This window comes from Symsagittifera roscoffensis, chromosome 1 (assembly GCF_963678635.1).
Source record: "Symsagittifera roscoffensis chromosome 1, txSymRosc1.1, whole genome shotgun sequence".
Lineage (NCBI taxonomy): Eukaryota > Metazoa > Xenacoelomorpha > Acoela > Convolutidae > Symsagittifera > Symsagittifera roscoffensis.
This window is the reverse complement of record NC_087062.1, coordinates 98,590,451-98,606,853: the sequence shown is the minus strand read 5'-3', so window position 1 is coordinate 98,606,853 and position 16,403 is coordinate 98,590,451. Positions and strand designations below refer to the sequence as shown.

The window sequence follows — 16,403 nt, the reverse complement described above, 5'->3', positions numbered from 1 at the left end:
TTTTTTGTAAAAATCATCCACCCACACGCCATATAGAGTACAAAGTGAAAAATTTCGCTCCTAGTAACAAACTAATTATGACAAATAAGCTTCCTTCAACCAATTTGGAACAATTTCTAAGACGGACCAAATCTCCGCTCACGCGTTAATAGCGCAAAATTTATCGCGCGTTAACTGTCCCAAATTGGCAAAAACGGTAATCTTTAAACCTCATAACTTTACGGTAAAAGATCACAGGTAAAATATCTTTTTAAATTTAAGCTAAAGACAAAAAAATCTTTCGAATGATATAGAAAAAAAGGCCGTCAAAAATGGCTAGTTAAAAAGTCGAAATTGTCTGAAAAAAAACCACCCGAGCACGAAAATTCCGTTACTTTCATTACGAAAGTCGGAACAATTATAAAAAAACTACATCTTGAATATGGACTTGATTATGGATCTTTTCGCCATGTCTTGATGTTTTGCAATCAAGCGTTGGGTATTATAGCTGTACAGGTCAAAAACGCGCAGAAATGAGCCCCACAAATTGGCATTTCCAAACTCAAGTACTTAAAATAATGATAACACCTGATAAACTTCTTTTCGATTTTGAAGTAAGAAAGTGATACCTTCGTGTCATAGAATTTTTCTGTCAAACAATATCAATTCGATCAAAAAATGTTCTTAAAAAACCCACTACATATTTTATTACTTTCACCAAAATTGGAACAAATTATACGCCTTAAAGATATAACACTTGAAGAAGAAAAATAACTCCTCATGTGAAACAACTATTTCTTGTCAAACGGTTGTAAAATTACCTTTCTAAAGGCCTGATCGGCTTGGACAACAGAGTTCCCACTCTGGTCAGTTTGTGCTGTGATGCAGTTGTCGACTTTCCGACTTTCTTTTTGGATCCCTGGCTAGTTCGGCCATACTTGAGAGCACTTTGCAGACTTCGTTCAGCTTTGCTAGCTCGAGAAGCTGAAAAATTAAATTTAATTCGAAAGCTCTCAAGCCCCAAAAAATCAATTGCTCAATTTCAGTAGATTATCGTATGCATTTTAAACTTTTGGATTCGCCGAGAAGGCAGGTGAATTTTGAATGCAAAGCTAATTGAGCGTCTAAAACAACTTCGAAAAAGCGATCTTCTGCTCGATTTAGGAAGTCAACGGTAAGAATATTGACACTAGTTGCCATTGACCGAAGAGTTCCAAGAGCAAATAGGTCAGGGATTTACTATGAAGCACAAAACAGCAATTCCCATAAAGTTTTGCATGCATTAATGTACGCTCAGTTGACCTTGAGACGTGAGTTTGTGCAAGCACTTTATTGATTTATGTAATTAGAGTTGTGTAAGCACTTAATTGCATCTGCAAACATTTATTGATGAGCTGAACGGGGAACTTCTTGTTTCTGTGTGACTTTTCAGAAGTGCCTTTGCTATTCAACTAAAATGTTACCTCGCTTAGAAGACACCACCGACACAGTTGTTGACTGGTATGCAGAGCTGGCAGTCTTCTCAGTTTGGGCATCCTAAAATCAGGATTTGTAGAAATCTTCAATTGTGATAACAGACATTTGATCAACTCAAGGAAACTTAAAAAAACCGACTTTTTGTAATATTTTTCAACTTTCGAATTTCAGAAACAAAAAAAGTCACCTTGAAGCTCTTTTATTTTCAAGATTCTTGCGTGATGTTTTATCACGCCATTTGTGCTTCCGTTATGGGAGAGCGTAATTTGCCTTTCTTATGACAAATGAATTTGAATTGAACTTAAACAAAAAAAATTGAGCTTGAAAAAAGTATACGACTTTTCTCCCTTCACTGAAAAAAAGCTGAATAAGGTTGAACAAAAAGTCAATGATTTATACCGTAGCGACGTAACTTGTATAAACCGTTTTCAGTTTTTATTTCGGCTCAAATGTTCTAATAAAGCACGCAATTTTTGGCTAACAAATTGATTGGAGTTGTATTGAAGTTTTTCAGTGGCTACTTATTTTGGTCCGCATCAGATTTGCCTTCCAAATTAGCAATTTTGAATCATTTCCGTTCAAAACTTACGCGTATTCCGAATCGCACAATTGCCTGGCTCTAGAAAAGGCAAAAATGGCTCGGTTTTTTACTCAACGTGACCGACATCCCCTTTGAATTGTTTTTTAATTTTGGATTTAAATTATGTGGAATATAGAATTTGCCTTCAAATTTAGTTGTTTTTTGTTGCACTTTAAGAAGACCCTGTCGAAAATTTAGAAAAACAGCTATCTGAAAAATGTGTGAAAACGTTAATAATAACACAGAGGCAAAGCGGAGCTTCGCACCACTTACAACACAATCATAAAAAAATATGTCAAAAAAATGAAAAATGTTTAAAAAGCTAGGTGAACCAAAAATTTAACCATTAAATTGGAGGAACCGCTAGGTCACCTGTCTTGATGAAGGACACTAAGGGCCCAGCTAAAGCTGCAGGTATATGTTTGATATTTTCGACTTTGTTATGCTCAAAAATTAGATTTAGCCCAAAACCTTCGTTGTCAGTCTACTAAAATAAGTGACAAGATTAAAATTTTTTGAGATTTTGGAATTTTCCCAACGACAACAATTCTTTTACAAAAAGTTAAGGAATAGCCTAGGAGAAACTGGGTGTATGAAACTGTAAAGGTAAGCTTCCAAGAACCTGTTGTGTCGATTAAACCTATGATATCAGATATGGCAGGTTAGTTGTCGAGAAAAATTCAAAAAATTTCTCACAACCCGTTTTTAGATTGCATCCAAAATCTCAGATATGTGATGTTATTGTTCGGTAAAATTTATGAAAAAACGCGCAAAAAATCAAAAAAATGTTTTTTTTTTCCGAGGACAATAACTTTTTGTGTAAGCAATTTATGAGAGGGAAGCTTCCCACTACCCCTTATCTCAATTGAACCCACAACCTCAGTTTGGGAGAATTGGTTTCGAGAAAAATCGAAGATTCAAAAAACCATCGAAAAAAATAAAAAATTTCAAAATTCCGAGGGCCAAAATTTGAGGCGCAGAAAAAAGTTTGGGCTAGCCACTAATGCAAATGAACTTTCAAACCCACTCTTTTTAATGAAAACAAAATCTCAGATTTGGTAAAACTAATTGGAGAAAACTAAAAAAAAAAATCAAAATATCGGTCAAATATTCCCCCAACAGACTTTTTCGAAGGCTGTAGACAAAGGGGCAAAGCAAAAAGAGACCAGGGGAAAATGCAAGAACTCAAGGGTGTGGCGATCTTTCTATGGATGCCCCTTTTTTGAAAATCGATAGCAGGGTTTTTGAAACTACATTTTTTGCAAAAAAGATAAAATTTTCCAAAGCTCTTCAAAACAAAACCCAATCTCATGCATTTTCAAAATACCTGTTTTTATCAAACAAGAGTTTGAGGCAAACATGCCGAGCAAGTCATTTGAAATTCAAATTACAAACTGAACAAAGCTTAAGAAAGGAAAACAAAGCCAACAATCTCTGAGCAGACAATTGAGCCAAAAAAAAATAGATTTGAAATTTTTTAAAAAACATTTCGATACCTCCCTGAAACTACCCTGTAGTAACTTGTACCCACTCAGTAGTTAAAATTGAATTTTCAAAAAATTGAAATATTCAAGTGATTTAAAAATCTTCATAGATGCTTAGCTGCATAGTCATAAGTGATTCAACTGATTGTGCTAAACTAGTTGTTAACCCGAAAAAAAGTCGTCATTCAGATTTGATAACTCTTGCTAGTCGCCAAGCGAAATAACAATTGTGGTTCCTGCGAATCGCAGAGGAGCTATAAGTAGGTCTTATCCGCAATGTCTAATAATAGTATATTTTGTATTATTTCACATTATCTAGACTAAGTTTTGTAATGTGAATTAAATTTTTGCAATCTGACGTTCTCAAAGTGAAAAGTTATGCTCATTGCAAAATTTGGATTCCAGCCAAGCTTTCTTCAAACACAATTCGGTCTGGAAATTTGATGTTCATGAAAATCACAACAAAGTGATCATCTTTTTGGCTCAGATTTATTGATTTTCCAATTTTTCCGATTAAAATATTGGCTAAACGGGCAATAGGTTCAATTAGCATACATTTCTATCAGGCGACTTCTCGCGTTTGCCATGTTTAGCAGGGACATCTTTCTTAGCCGAATTAGCTTCGTCTTCGGAAACCGCGGATTGCTGCTGTTGTTCGTCGGCTAATTTCCCATCTTCTTCTTTTGAACCTTTCAGTTGTTCAGTGTGTTGTTGCACTGCCTTGTCGTAGATCTGTTTCAGAGCCTTTTTCCTTTGTTCTTTCGCCTAAATTAAAAAAAAATTAACCGATTAATTTGAAGATATTCAAGGTATTCCGCTGATGTTATCATTTTGGAATGATAGCGCTTGTTAACTGCAAGCGTATTAACTTATTGGGGGCGTGGTTTTTCCAAATTCTTTTCTCTATTCTAAAAAACTGATAAAATAAGATAAATTAGGCAGAATGGGCTCCATATTTTCGAATCAGGGACCACAGAAAACTCTTTTTTGACACACAACTAAAACTCGAAACTTATTCGGAATGTAAATTAAATAGGCTTCGATTAAAAAACTGAATGAAGTTTTTGAGAGATCAACTGTGCGCGGGTTTACGACATAAAAATTCGAAGTTGAAAGCAATCGATTCAAGTCTCTCTATTATAACATTGTGCTTTCTGGTAATCGCATGTGAACATTTTCGGCCAATTGCAGGAAAGGATGTGTTTTCTGCCAATCGAGCGGGATCATTTTATAGAGGTAGTAAGGCGAAATATGATGGCTTGATGGCATGAAACGTTTTTAAACCCCCGGCCCAGCTCCCACCTATGAACCTTGGGCCTTCTAATCCGATGGGGAGGGAGATGTCATCCACTTTGCTGGATGAAACTGCGAGAAGGCGGATGTCACTGGGACCCCTCCAACCATGACCGAAGCAGGATTCGAACCCCTGACCTTTGTGTTAAAGACCAGGTGTCTGACCCACTCGTCAACGGCTGCCCGTAAGGTACCCCAACTAACCTCTTGCATGTAGTCGTTGATACCAGTTGGCACTTCGTAACCCTCGTGTTCCATTTGAAGAGTCAAATCAGGGTGGGAGAATGTCCTCACTTTCCTCCTCTGTGCCTGCCAAACAACCTCATCCCACTCGCCCCCACCCCCACCCCAATGGGCAAAGGGGCCAACTAGGGGTGCTGGAAGGGGCTCCTTCTCCGGAGGTCTCTTGCCCGCTAACATGGCATCCTTCACGGCTTACAGCAAAAAAAATAAAGGTTGAGTAACAAATCATTAAAAACACCATTTTAAACAGCGTCGAAGCTGCACTTCGTAAACATAAGCGAAAAAGAGAAAAAGGAAAGAAAAGTAGATAAAAGTGTCTTGAAAAACAAAAACCTTCTGAGCAGGAAACAAAGCGGATATCGAACACATGCTATAGAGCAGAGGTGAACACTTTTAGTAAACACTTTTATTTGCGATTTTGGTTAGAAAACATATGGTTTCGTAGTATAACGCTACTCTAGCCAGCCCACATGGGTATTTATGCTGTATTTGCCTTATAAAAAGAAAACCGTAACAATATCCAAAAAGTACAAAAATAGTGAGCTCATGATTTTTTCTTCTGAATCACAGTTCCAAAAACTATAAACAACCGAAAATTGACGCTTAGAAAATCGGAAAAAATTTTCGTCGTTTCAGGTCCGGTTTTCGCTTCATCAAAAAATCTTGAACGCAAGTAAAATGCTTGTAAACGCTTTTCTCATTTTTTTTGTTAATAAACAACTCCAATATACAATCCTGTAAGCTTTTGTCACTGGAACATCTAAAATACCTAATCTATGTAGCTCGGCTTTTTCCTGCACTTCGTTCAGCCAATCAGCTTTCAGCTGGATGTCTCGCTCGTTTTCGGCCACCAATTTCTTCACAAACTCATCCCTCTCTTCGAAGTACAAGTTGCACTCAGATTTGGTCTCTCGTAGTATCCCACTAAAATAAGTGGACGAGCTTCGAAAAATTAAGTTACTGATGGAGAAATTAAGTTACAGAGAAAAATATTACGAAAAATTAAAGTACAGAGGAAATTTTTTTCCAAGACCAGATACTATTCACCAAATATGACATTCACTCAATTTGACTAATTTTAAATTGTAATTTAAATTACACAAACAGAAATTGGTTTGAGTTTTAAGACCCGCGGTCCGCTCTCTCCCTGGACATACATATAAAGTTTATGAATTTTGCTTTAGAAATCTACTTTCGATGGTACCTTCTGTAATTCGTGTCCCGTTCTCTAACTCCTTCCCTCTTATTTCGCCTTTCCTTGAAAACGCTATCGATCATGACTCCCCCAAATTGTGACACCGCCGTACGTTTTCTCGAACTCCTTCTCGATCCCGTTTTGTCTGACTCTTACGAATCCTGACTGAAAAAGAAACCAATCTCTGCTTCTTCGGTCGTCCCGCCTTCTTCTTAAAATCTTTAGCCGCCACTCCATCTTCGCCTAAACTGGGCACACTCTTCGCTTTCCCAATCGTTCCTGCCGCGTCTCTCACCTCGCGCTCCGTGCTTTGCCTTTCTCCGTCGGATGAAGTCTTCTTCGCTGGTGTCTCCGTGACTAGTCTCAGTGTGCTTAGCGCACCACTGTAACTCGGACCGGCCTCCGTCTCATCTCGTGCGCCCGCTATAATTTTGGTCGGTCGAAGTGGCTCATACTCAGAATTAGAATCCGAATCGTTCTCATCATCCCAGTTTTGTGAACTTTGTCGTGTTTGTGCCGGTACGTTCGACTTCATTGTTTTCGAACCTGACCATTCTTTTTGGGTGGGGCATTTCGCTTGCACGTGGGTCACCTGAATCTAAACCTGCACATTTTTGCTTCAACACCGTCTACCAGTTAAGCTTTTGTAACGATGGTTTCTTCGTAAAGTTTCGGAGAACGGTATTGGTCTCCCGGCCGTGATGTGCCTCGAATGGCGTAATTTTGAGTTTAATGTTGGGTGCAAATCTTAGGACACTAAGCGCGCGTTCTAACATCAATTCAAGATTTAAGATTCTTATTATTACTACAAAATCATAGCCGACGATCACCGTGAAAACCGGTCCATTGCAACGAGAAAGTATTTGTCCAATTCATTTAAGTATTTAATCGGGCCCCAACAGTTTAATTGTAGGCATTCCTTCGGCTCCCTAGGTTCGTATATTTTCCCAATGTCACCTTTGGCGCACATAGGTTTAAGGCTTTTACCTGCGGCGGAACATTCCTTGCACTCATCAGCGGCAGCCACTAAACTCCGATGGAGATACGGGAACTACAGGTCCCTAGCCGCGTCAAACATGTTCGCCCGTCTATGATGGAAACAATGGATACGGTTTACGACCGCCTTCCTGAGTGGAATTGGAATGACGAGTCGTTCGTCCATCCAGAGACAGTTCTCACGAACATGCAAATCGTGCGTGTGTTGTCTCAAATACGCTCCCATTGCTTGGATTTTCTTCTCGAGGTCCGTGTTCTTTGCCTCCACCAGTTCCTTTATTGCAGGCATCTGGGGGTCACTCTTGTAGTTCGCCTCAACTAGCTTTAGCTTAAAAATGTTTGGGCAATGCATCGTGCTTCATGACGATCTTGCAGTCCCGCGGAACAACTGACATCACCACATTCGCTGAATACGCCGGTGGATATATCTCCCCCCTAAATGCCAATGGAATTGAAATGAGTGTTGCTTTTCACATCCCTTGTTCCTGAATTTACCGCCTCCAATCTCGCGTCCACCACTTCTACTTCACTGCTGCTTCCACTAGTAATTTCTGGATATCGTAACAAAAGTTTAATTGATTTTTTCAAATTGATACTCGCCATTGGAAAATTAAATTTTGATTTGAAGGAATAGAACTAAATTCAGACTCACTCAAATGACATTCAGTAAACGATTTGACTATTTTCGCGCCTTCTCAGTCCTTGCACTCCGATATGCACAAAGCTGCCTTTTGATTGGTTGCTGAGAGATCGCAAGATTTTCCGCCCTCATCCGGCTGACTTTTGCAATCGTATTTGCATATTTCGTTCTCATTGGCTGAAACATTCGATAGTCTTGACTTGACGTTTGCCTCTCCGGTGGTTGTCTCTGAATGATAACCGAAGCAATTTTTAGTTGACCTCAGTTAAGCCACCGTAAACGGATTATCGTAAAGACTCACCCGCGATGCTTCCATCACTGGGTGCCTTGACAAATAATCGACCAGACCGATTTTGACACCAGGCATGTGTTCAATTTTAAAGTCAAAAAGAATTATTCAATCAATCTATCGTGTTAAACGGCTAAACAAAGTTTTATATTTCTTGTTATTCCCAATTAACAATGTTACTAGGGCCTTGTGGTCTGTTACGACTGTAAATTGCCTACCAAATAAGTAGTTTGACTGTAAATTGCCTACCAAATAAGAAGTTTGCCAACAGCGTGATGCCGGAACTGGTAATCCAATGGCCCAACCATTCGTTTCTCGCGAAATGACATTTCTCAAGTTTCAGCGCCATGTTTTTTGTCTAGTTTTTTCAAGATTTTCTCCACAAGTGCGATATGCTCGATTTCAGATCCTTTCGATTTGACTAGAATGTCATCGATAAATCCGAGCGCACATGGAAATTCGGAAAGTATACCGTCCATGACACGTTTAAATTCCGCCGGCATGGTTTTTAAACCGTGGAATCCCGTTTTAAACCGCTACGTCCCAGTATATTGACCTCCTACAGATGAAAAATTGCAATGTTGATTAGTATCCGCGTCTGGAGGTATTTGGCCGTACGCATATGTCAGATCCATTGTTTTAAAAAACACGTCCCCCTGCTTCCGCTCACTTGTTGTTTGTCCCACAATATCCCTTAGCTCTTCAATATTGGGCATCTGGTACTTATTTTTATGGACTTGCTTATTTAATTCCCTGGATTCCAAAGCAAGCTTTACCGAACCGTCCTTCTTTACTGTGATGACAATTGGCGAAACGAAATATTTGTCCGAGCATTCCTCTAATATTTGTATATGCCCTTGTGCCAGTAGCTTATCAATTTCATTAAATATCTTTTCCTGACACCCTTCTGCCCTTTTGGTGAATCGGCATTAAATTTTTGAAAAATTCTGGTTGAAGTTTATAGTTGCGTATGCGCCCTACCCTGTGGAAAAGCTTATAGAGTTGCTTACTGAAAAGCTCCTGCCAGTCATCTAGATCTTCCCCGAGCAGCGGCGTCGGGTTGCCCTTGGATATTGAGTACTCCTTGCTTTGCTGGCGTTTGCACCAACATCAACCCCAACGCCGGCATCAAATCCCGACCGATGATGGATGGTTGACAGCCCCCGAGTACACTTATGGCCGCTTGAGTCGTCCATCGGTTGGAGTGGAGAGTGACAACCAGTTTCCCCAGGAGTTTTGGAGGGTTATTTCCATAATCTCCGAACTGATCAACCTTCGGATCTATTGACTGAAGCTGCACACTCTGTTTACCCAAGGTACATTTCAGTTCTCCAATGGTGAAAATAGAAATAAGCGATCCGCTGTCGATCCAGGCTTGAGTTGAAAGTCCGTTATTTTTTATTGCTAATTTCGCCCCCACTACTTTCGATTCCACCTTTTTTCGCTTGATTGACATTACGATATAGTCAGTTGAACTATCTGAATCCTAGCCGTGAGCTACTTCATTTGGGTCGGTCACCCAGCCTTCGGTGCCTTCTTCGTGGATTAGACCCACAAGTCCTCGCCCTGCCGCTCTGCGGCCTCGGCAATCGCGTTCGTAGTGTCCGGTTTTGCGACAAAAAACTACACGTGGCATTTCGTGCCGGACACTTCGCATTCCGTTATAAAACCACTCTGATCGCAATTGAAACACTTACGATCCGCTCCTCGGTTGTTTCCGCTTCAGGCTCCTCGGCCACCCCGTTAAAACGGCCGACGATAGCCATCTCGGATCACACTGACTGGCTCTGTTTTTATCTGGAGCGCCCCGCCGGCGCCGCAGCAAGCCCTTCACCGGAAACTTTGTACGTTTTTGCGTACTTATCTCCCCGCTCATATGAAAGCGCAATCCGGTAAGCCTCATCCGGAGTCTTGGTAGAGCGACAGAGTTCCATCTGCGCCTCCTTATTGGATATATTGACTATAATCACGTCTCGTAAGATCCGTCGCTCCAGCGTTCCCAGATTACACCTGGCCGCCAATCCGCTCAGAACCGAGTGAAACGTTTCTAGTGTGTCCCCATCCCGCTGTTTTCTGGATAGTAATTGGTAGGTTTCGAACGTCTCGTTCCTCTCCTTTTTGAACACGTTCTCGAACTCATCCAGTACTCGCGGGTATCGGGTATCTGCCAAATCCAGATGATGTTTCCGATTATGAAGTTCGCCCTGGCCCCGCTACCCCCAGGTAAAGATATAGGTTAGAAATAAAAGTTTGTTCCGCCTCCATGCGGTTTTTTCCGTCCACTTCCGCTGGCAACGCCGCAATTTGAGTGTCTGTTAACGTCCGAACGAAGTAAAACGCCGTTGGATTGAACGAGTGTTTCGCTAGTACCCCCCAGGTAAAACGATTGATCCAGTGCCCCATAGCATCGGTGCCTCCGTGCACTTGCTTGGCCAAAATGCTGTAATTCCGAGTGGGTTCTTCCCCGTCCTTGCACCACATCCTGCTTGCTGCGCCATGAGAAAAACGCGATTTCTATACTGTAAATTCTGAATCAATAAACCTCCAACTTAATCTTATGCACTAACAACAGCAACTGTTTCAGATAACACACACATAACATCAGCTGGCAGGTACTAAATCAAATGACTCCAGAATCTCAGAGAGCACCAATGGCGCCAGTAAGCAAACTCAATAAACAATACTTTTTGTTTTCGCATACACAATGGTTTTTGCAAAGATAAATTATTTCTGAAAAACTTGAATCTGAAATTGGGTCGCTAATATTATCGCTTTTATAAGCAAACAGAAAAAACAATCGAAAAAAACGAACATGTTTTTCATGTCCGCACTCATTTCGCCTTCATCGTCGTCATCGTAGTCAGCAAATGTTCCCCACAGCTGAGATCTGGTGTTGTAAGTGGACCCCCCGAAAGCACTCTGCATCCCTCCCCCTCCCCCTCCGACAACCCCCACCCCTAGAGAGTCCTTGACCACGCCCTGGAGGGAACTGTGAAAGTCATTGAAGAGCTTCTGTTGAATGTAGCCTAAAAAAGCACGTTTTTTAAATAGAAATTTCAAGTTGCTAAAAAGAATGAGTTTTTGATGTCGTTGGTTGAGTTTCAATGCAGCTAAGGCCGATGTGAACAATCTCCGGTTCTTCTAACCCCCCCCCCCCCCCCCCCACCTCACACCTTAATAATTTTTTTATGGTGTACCGAGTCGTTTTGCAAGCTCAATTATGAAGACCAAATATGTTTGTCATGGCCTAATCAATCTGCATGTCATTTTTCATGACAATCGGACAAAGTGAACGGCAATTTCAAATTGAAAAATTTGCAGGTGGGGGGAAAAGGAAAAAGAGCCAATAATTTGAGTAGTAATTTTTTGGTGGTAGCAATAATTGTTCGTTTTTCAATTGTAATCAAAATTAGTGTCATTCACAAAAATAATGATCACTGAAAATAACCGAAATAATTTTTAAAAAGCTTATCGAGTGAATTTGGGCTAAAAACTAACCAGGGGTCAAATTCATCTTAGGAGGCGCCGCTTTCCACAACTGCTGAGTGCCCATGTCAAACATGGACACTTTAGTCCCATCAACCCCCAATGAGTCATCATTGCTGTCTCCTGACGAGGGGGGTTGAACAACCGCCTCAGCTAGTTTCTGCAGTCTCCGATAGCTGTTGGAAGAGTTGTCATTCTCAACTTGAGGTTGCCGCTTTTTCATATCAGAATCATCCCCGTTGTAGTTCAAGTAATCCTGAAAGCAGTTTTCTTTTACTTATAAATAAAATATAATGACAAAATCTGCATTTGAATAAGTTTTAATTGCCGTTATTTCGGTATTATGTAAAAATTGGATGAAATATATCGAAAATGTAAAAAAAGACAAATAAATATAGGTTCCTTTCAGAATATTCATACTTAAAACTGTGTCAAGTTATTCAGTTACAGAATACTGAAAATTACATTCAAAAAGATCATTTTGAAAACTCACCTTGAAAATATCGTCTGTTATTTTTTGGATACGTTTGTCCTCCGCCACTTTTCCACCCGACCGATCTTTGCCATCACGAGGCGAATTCGTCTGACCCGACAACAGATTAGCCTCCTCGGCGCCTTTCGCCGTGGCAGTCGCCAGGAATTTATTCGCGTGTCGTATCTTGCTCGGGGCGTGGAGAGCCAGCGAGAGAGATTGGAGGGAGAAGGGCATCTGGGCGTCATCTGAGACGGGTCCAATGTGGGTACAGAACTGGTGCATGTTCATAGGTCCCTGATGGTCTCGAAAGGGATCCACAGGCTGAAAATCAATTAGCGCACCATTCGCTCAGCAAACTCAATTTTATATAAAACCCTATTTGTTCTTCACATTCCCCTTTTAGGTCATTTGAGTTGTTATTTAAACTCTTTTGTTTAAATAGTCTGAGAGTAAAATTAGTCTAATTTTTTTGATTTTGACAGGACAAGTTAGAGGACAGAGCGATGAAAATGAGTCACAAACGAGAGAGCAAGTCACAAAAAAAACACGTCTTAACACACGCAACGCAATATGAAGATTAAACGCAATTTGAAGAATCTAACTTGTATACCTGCCTCTTGCCCAAAAAAAACGAAAAAAACATCAAAAACTTTCTTTGCATGATTGTTTCAACTTTTATAAGATTTTTTTTGCAAAAAAAGAGTTTGCCATTATATTTTTGCAGTGAACGAAACCGCGAAGCCGTGAAAGTTTGCAAACAATCCTATCAAAAAACTCTTAACTGCTTTTTGGAAAAACGAACGTAGTCGAAAAATTCAGTGCTACTTGAACAAGAGGAAGGAGAAGAGTTTATTTCTCATTGTTATTGTTAAATATGTATACAACAAAAATTTTAAAATAAAGCAACTAAAACAGTGAGGGGACAGTCAACGAACCCATGTGGGTTACAAAGCACTGCCCCATTTATATATATATATAAAAGTAAATTGAGATCTTCAAAGAAAACGAAAAAACATATGTAAAAACATAGAAAACAATGGGAAAAAGACTGTATAAACATAAAAAAGCACAAAATTAGCATTGTTTAGATATGTTAATGACATAAGATCCGAGTTAGTCGTTATAGAGCCAAACTAAATTAGAGAAAAGTTGGCGAAGGGACCCCTATTCGGATTCGAAACCAAAACTCGAACTTGTTCACTTTACGGTTAATGCTTCTACACTGGGTCTCATCCTTGAAGCCTCTCTAACATCAGTAGAACTGATTGCGGCTAAACGGTCAGTAGACACCTAACTAAGCCCATGCGGCAGTAACCAGCGAACAAGCCCAAGTGTGGTTTTAAAAACGCCGAAGTCGATTTGAAAACCATATTCAATTATTCAAACAATTTAAAAACCTGCATGCACTTCACATCGTCATTTTCCATCACTATTCTTGCATTTAGTTATAAAATGTCAACAAAAAACTTTAATCAGCTCTCCATTGCTTAACCTAAACAAATCACGAAGTTTGTGAGCAAAGCGTTGATTATCTGAACTAGAACTTTGATCGAAAACTTTTGGTATTAAGGAACTTTGTCTAAGCAAATTAAAGAGCTTAGTTTTTGTATTTTGCTTTTAAAAATCGAAATTTTCATCAAATTTAAAGTTGATCTTCTGAGCATATGCGACGGTATGTCAAATACACGAAGGTCATTCAAAAAATTTTCAGTATGTAGTCTTGCTATTGATCGTCAGAGTTCATACACCAGCAGCTCGTGGCATGTTAAAAATTTTCAGTAGTGAAAACTTGCAGGAAATTTTCATTTTTTTTGAGAACAATCAATCAAATAATTTTTTTAGATTATAAAAAAGGGGTTAAATGATTTTGTAGGAAATGCAACTATACACCAATAATTCATATTACAAAATGGGCTTGATATTAAAGCCATAATATTTAATCATAACGGTTTTGGGAACAAAATGACGCATTTTCGAAACAATGCAAAATTGTTTTCTGAACTTAGATCGTATGAAATTCATGTGAGAACTAAATGACAACTTAGCATCTACGTAAACACCAAGTTATTTGCATGACCCTTTAACTTTCAAAGGTATGTTTTAATATACAACTGCTGGTTGGAAGCACAATTCAGAGATACACTGACTTGTATCGTTTTGTCCATATTTAGAGATAATTTATTCAAAATTAACCACTTATTTAAAGCTTTTAACTTTTGCAAAAAGTAACTTCACACCTCTAAAATTGTGTCTGTATAGCCAAATTTATAATTCGTATCTTCTAAACCGTGAAATCAAACAAGTACAATATAGGATACGCAGCCAAAAATAAAAACTCGGCAGAAAGACTTTTTGATTCGAAAATCTTGAACATTTGTTGAAAAAAAACGGAAGAAACTTACCTTTGTTTTGTTCTGATTGAGACTCGAAATTGACGACCCATACTCGGTCAAATTGTCTCTCTCTTCGCTGATGCCACTGTCGTTCAGACTGTCCGTGGCTTTGTTTGCAGTGTACTTCAGGTGTAGTTTGGGTTTGACTCCTTTTACACTGATGATGTCAGTTGCTGACACGTTTGGATTCAGAGCCAAGTCCTAAACAGACAATTTGAGAAAACGAAAACAAATGCCACCAAACACGCGGACACCTTTTTGGTAACGCACAATTTCAATCAATGTTTGGTTAAGAGTTTCCGGCATGAAAATTAAATTATTGTAAAGGAGGCTACCGCAAATGTGAAAGCTACCCATATTTTGTTTCTTAAATAAAGTGTTTCGATATTTAGTTTAATTTTGACTTAATTCAAAATTCACAAGCAAATTGTCAAATCTTCTTAAAATTTTGAATATGAGCGTTGCAAAAGTTTTATTCGTAATTAAAGATTGATTTGTTTATATTCTAGATTTATAAATAATTGGGTACGCAAGAAATCGGCCAAGCATAAAAATGCATCAAATAGCTCAATAATCTTGCCTGCAATGCTCTCTCGATAGATTCCTGTGCAATCAGGTCGGCTGGCTTCGCACTTCCCGACTCCAGGTCCGATTTCCGGGAAGAGAGACCTTCAAAGTCACTTCTGGATCCGACGTTGCTCTGAAAACGTATTACTCCAAAGTGATACAAATTTTCCCTTTGCTAATTTATAGGGTTTGTGCGCTGTCCTTTCCAGCTATAGATTTTTTTGTAATGTTTCTAACCAAAATATATCGTTATCATCGTAATGTTACCATTATGCATTTAAAGTGTTTAAAACACGAATGAGGACAGACAAATCCAAATAGTCAACAGACAAAAATGAGCAAAAGTATACAAAGTTCAGTCAAAGTTACGTAATTTGAGCTGAGATTTGCATCTTTCTAAGTAACTGTTTCTCTGTTGCATAGCTGTGACATAATAATGAAACCCTTCCTCTGTTTTTTGGCTATTTTATACTTCGGCTGGTTCATACACACTACCGTAGAACCCAAAAACTAACAGAACTCTTAGATGTGAAAAAGGAAGAAAATGAATAATTTACCATTAGCTGGTCATCGCAAGGGTCCTTCTTGGAACTGCCAGTTCCTCCTAGCATCTCTTCAATAGTCAAGTCTTCATCCACTTGGTCTGTGAGTCCAAATGTATCGTAAGAACTCTTTGCTGCGTCAAATTCGCCCTCTGAAGCATATTAAGCTTCAAATTGTGTTTATAGTGAAAGCCAAATTGTTGGCAAAATCCTTTTCGGTCAACAAATTCCAACAAAATTAAACAACCTTAAAACGCTCATTGGACGACGGAAATTAATTTTTTAATTACTTAAACAATAAGAATTGTACCTGAAAACTGCATGTATTTTTAAAGCCCAATTGTTGACAAGATCCTTTTCGGTCAACGAATCTGAACGAAGTTAATTACCTAAAACCAGTAGAACCGCCTTAAGAAACCGACCCCTTTGGTAATGGAGACCGGTCTATTAGCAAGTGTGTCGATTGGCATGCCCAATTAAAAGAATGTAGTTTGAAGACTCGCTATTCCAAGTTTTGTTTACTCAAATTCGCAATTTTTAGCAGCGTGCATTTAGCCAAATTTTCATTTAGTAGAAAGTGAATATTTTATTTCTCTAACAAATCAAATTGTTTTTGAACAAATGAAAAATTCGTCCTATTTGTTTTTCTTTTGAATGTACACCCAATTCAAGCAACAATCGCAAGCTAATAGGCACACATGCTAATCGCCACACCTCCTTTGGTAAAATTGTACTGCATTCATTTTAGTTGACCGGTCTTGAAAC

General features: G+C 39.1%; 1 protein-coding gene across 1 annotated transcript in view; it reads right to left on the bottom strand.

Moving 5' to 3' along the window:
• LOC134853261 (uncharacterized) overlaps positions 1-11,109 on the bottom strand; it is a gene marked incomplete in the record, with an annotated part of 41,741 nt that extends 30,632 nt beyond the window's left edge. Inside the window, 6 exon segments of the mRNA XM_063869237.1 lie at positions 801-963; positions 1,443-1,515; positions 4,075-4,284; positions 5,017-5,246; positions 5,825-5,979; positions 10,988-11,109. Coding sequence (XP_063725307.1) covers positions 801-963; positions 1,443-1,515; positions 4,075-4,284; positions 5,017-5,246; positions 5,825-5,979; positions 10,988-11,100 — 944 coding nt within the window.
• Positions 11,110-16,403: the final 5,294 nt, after the last annotated feature.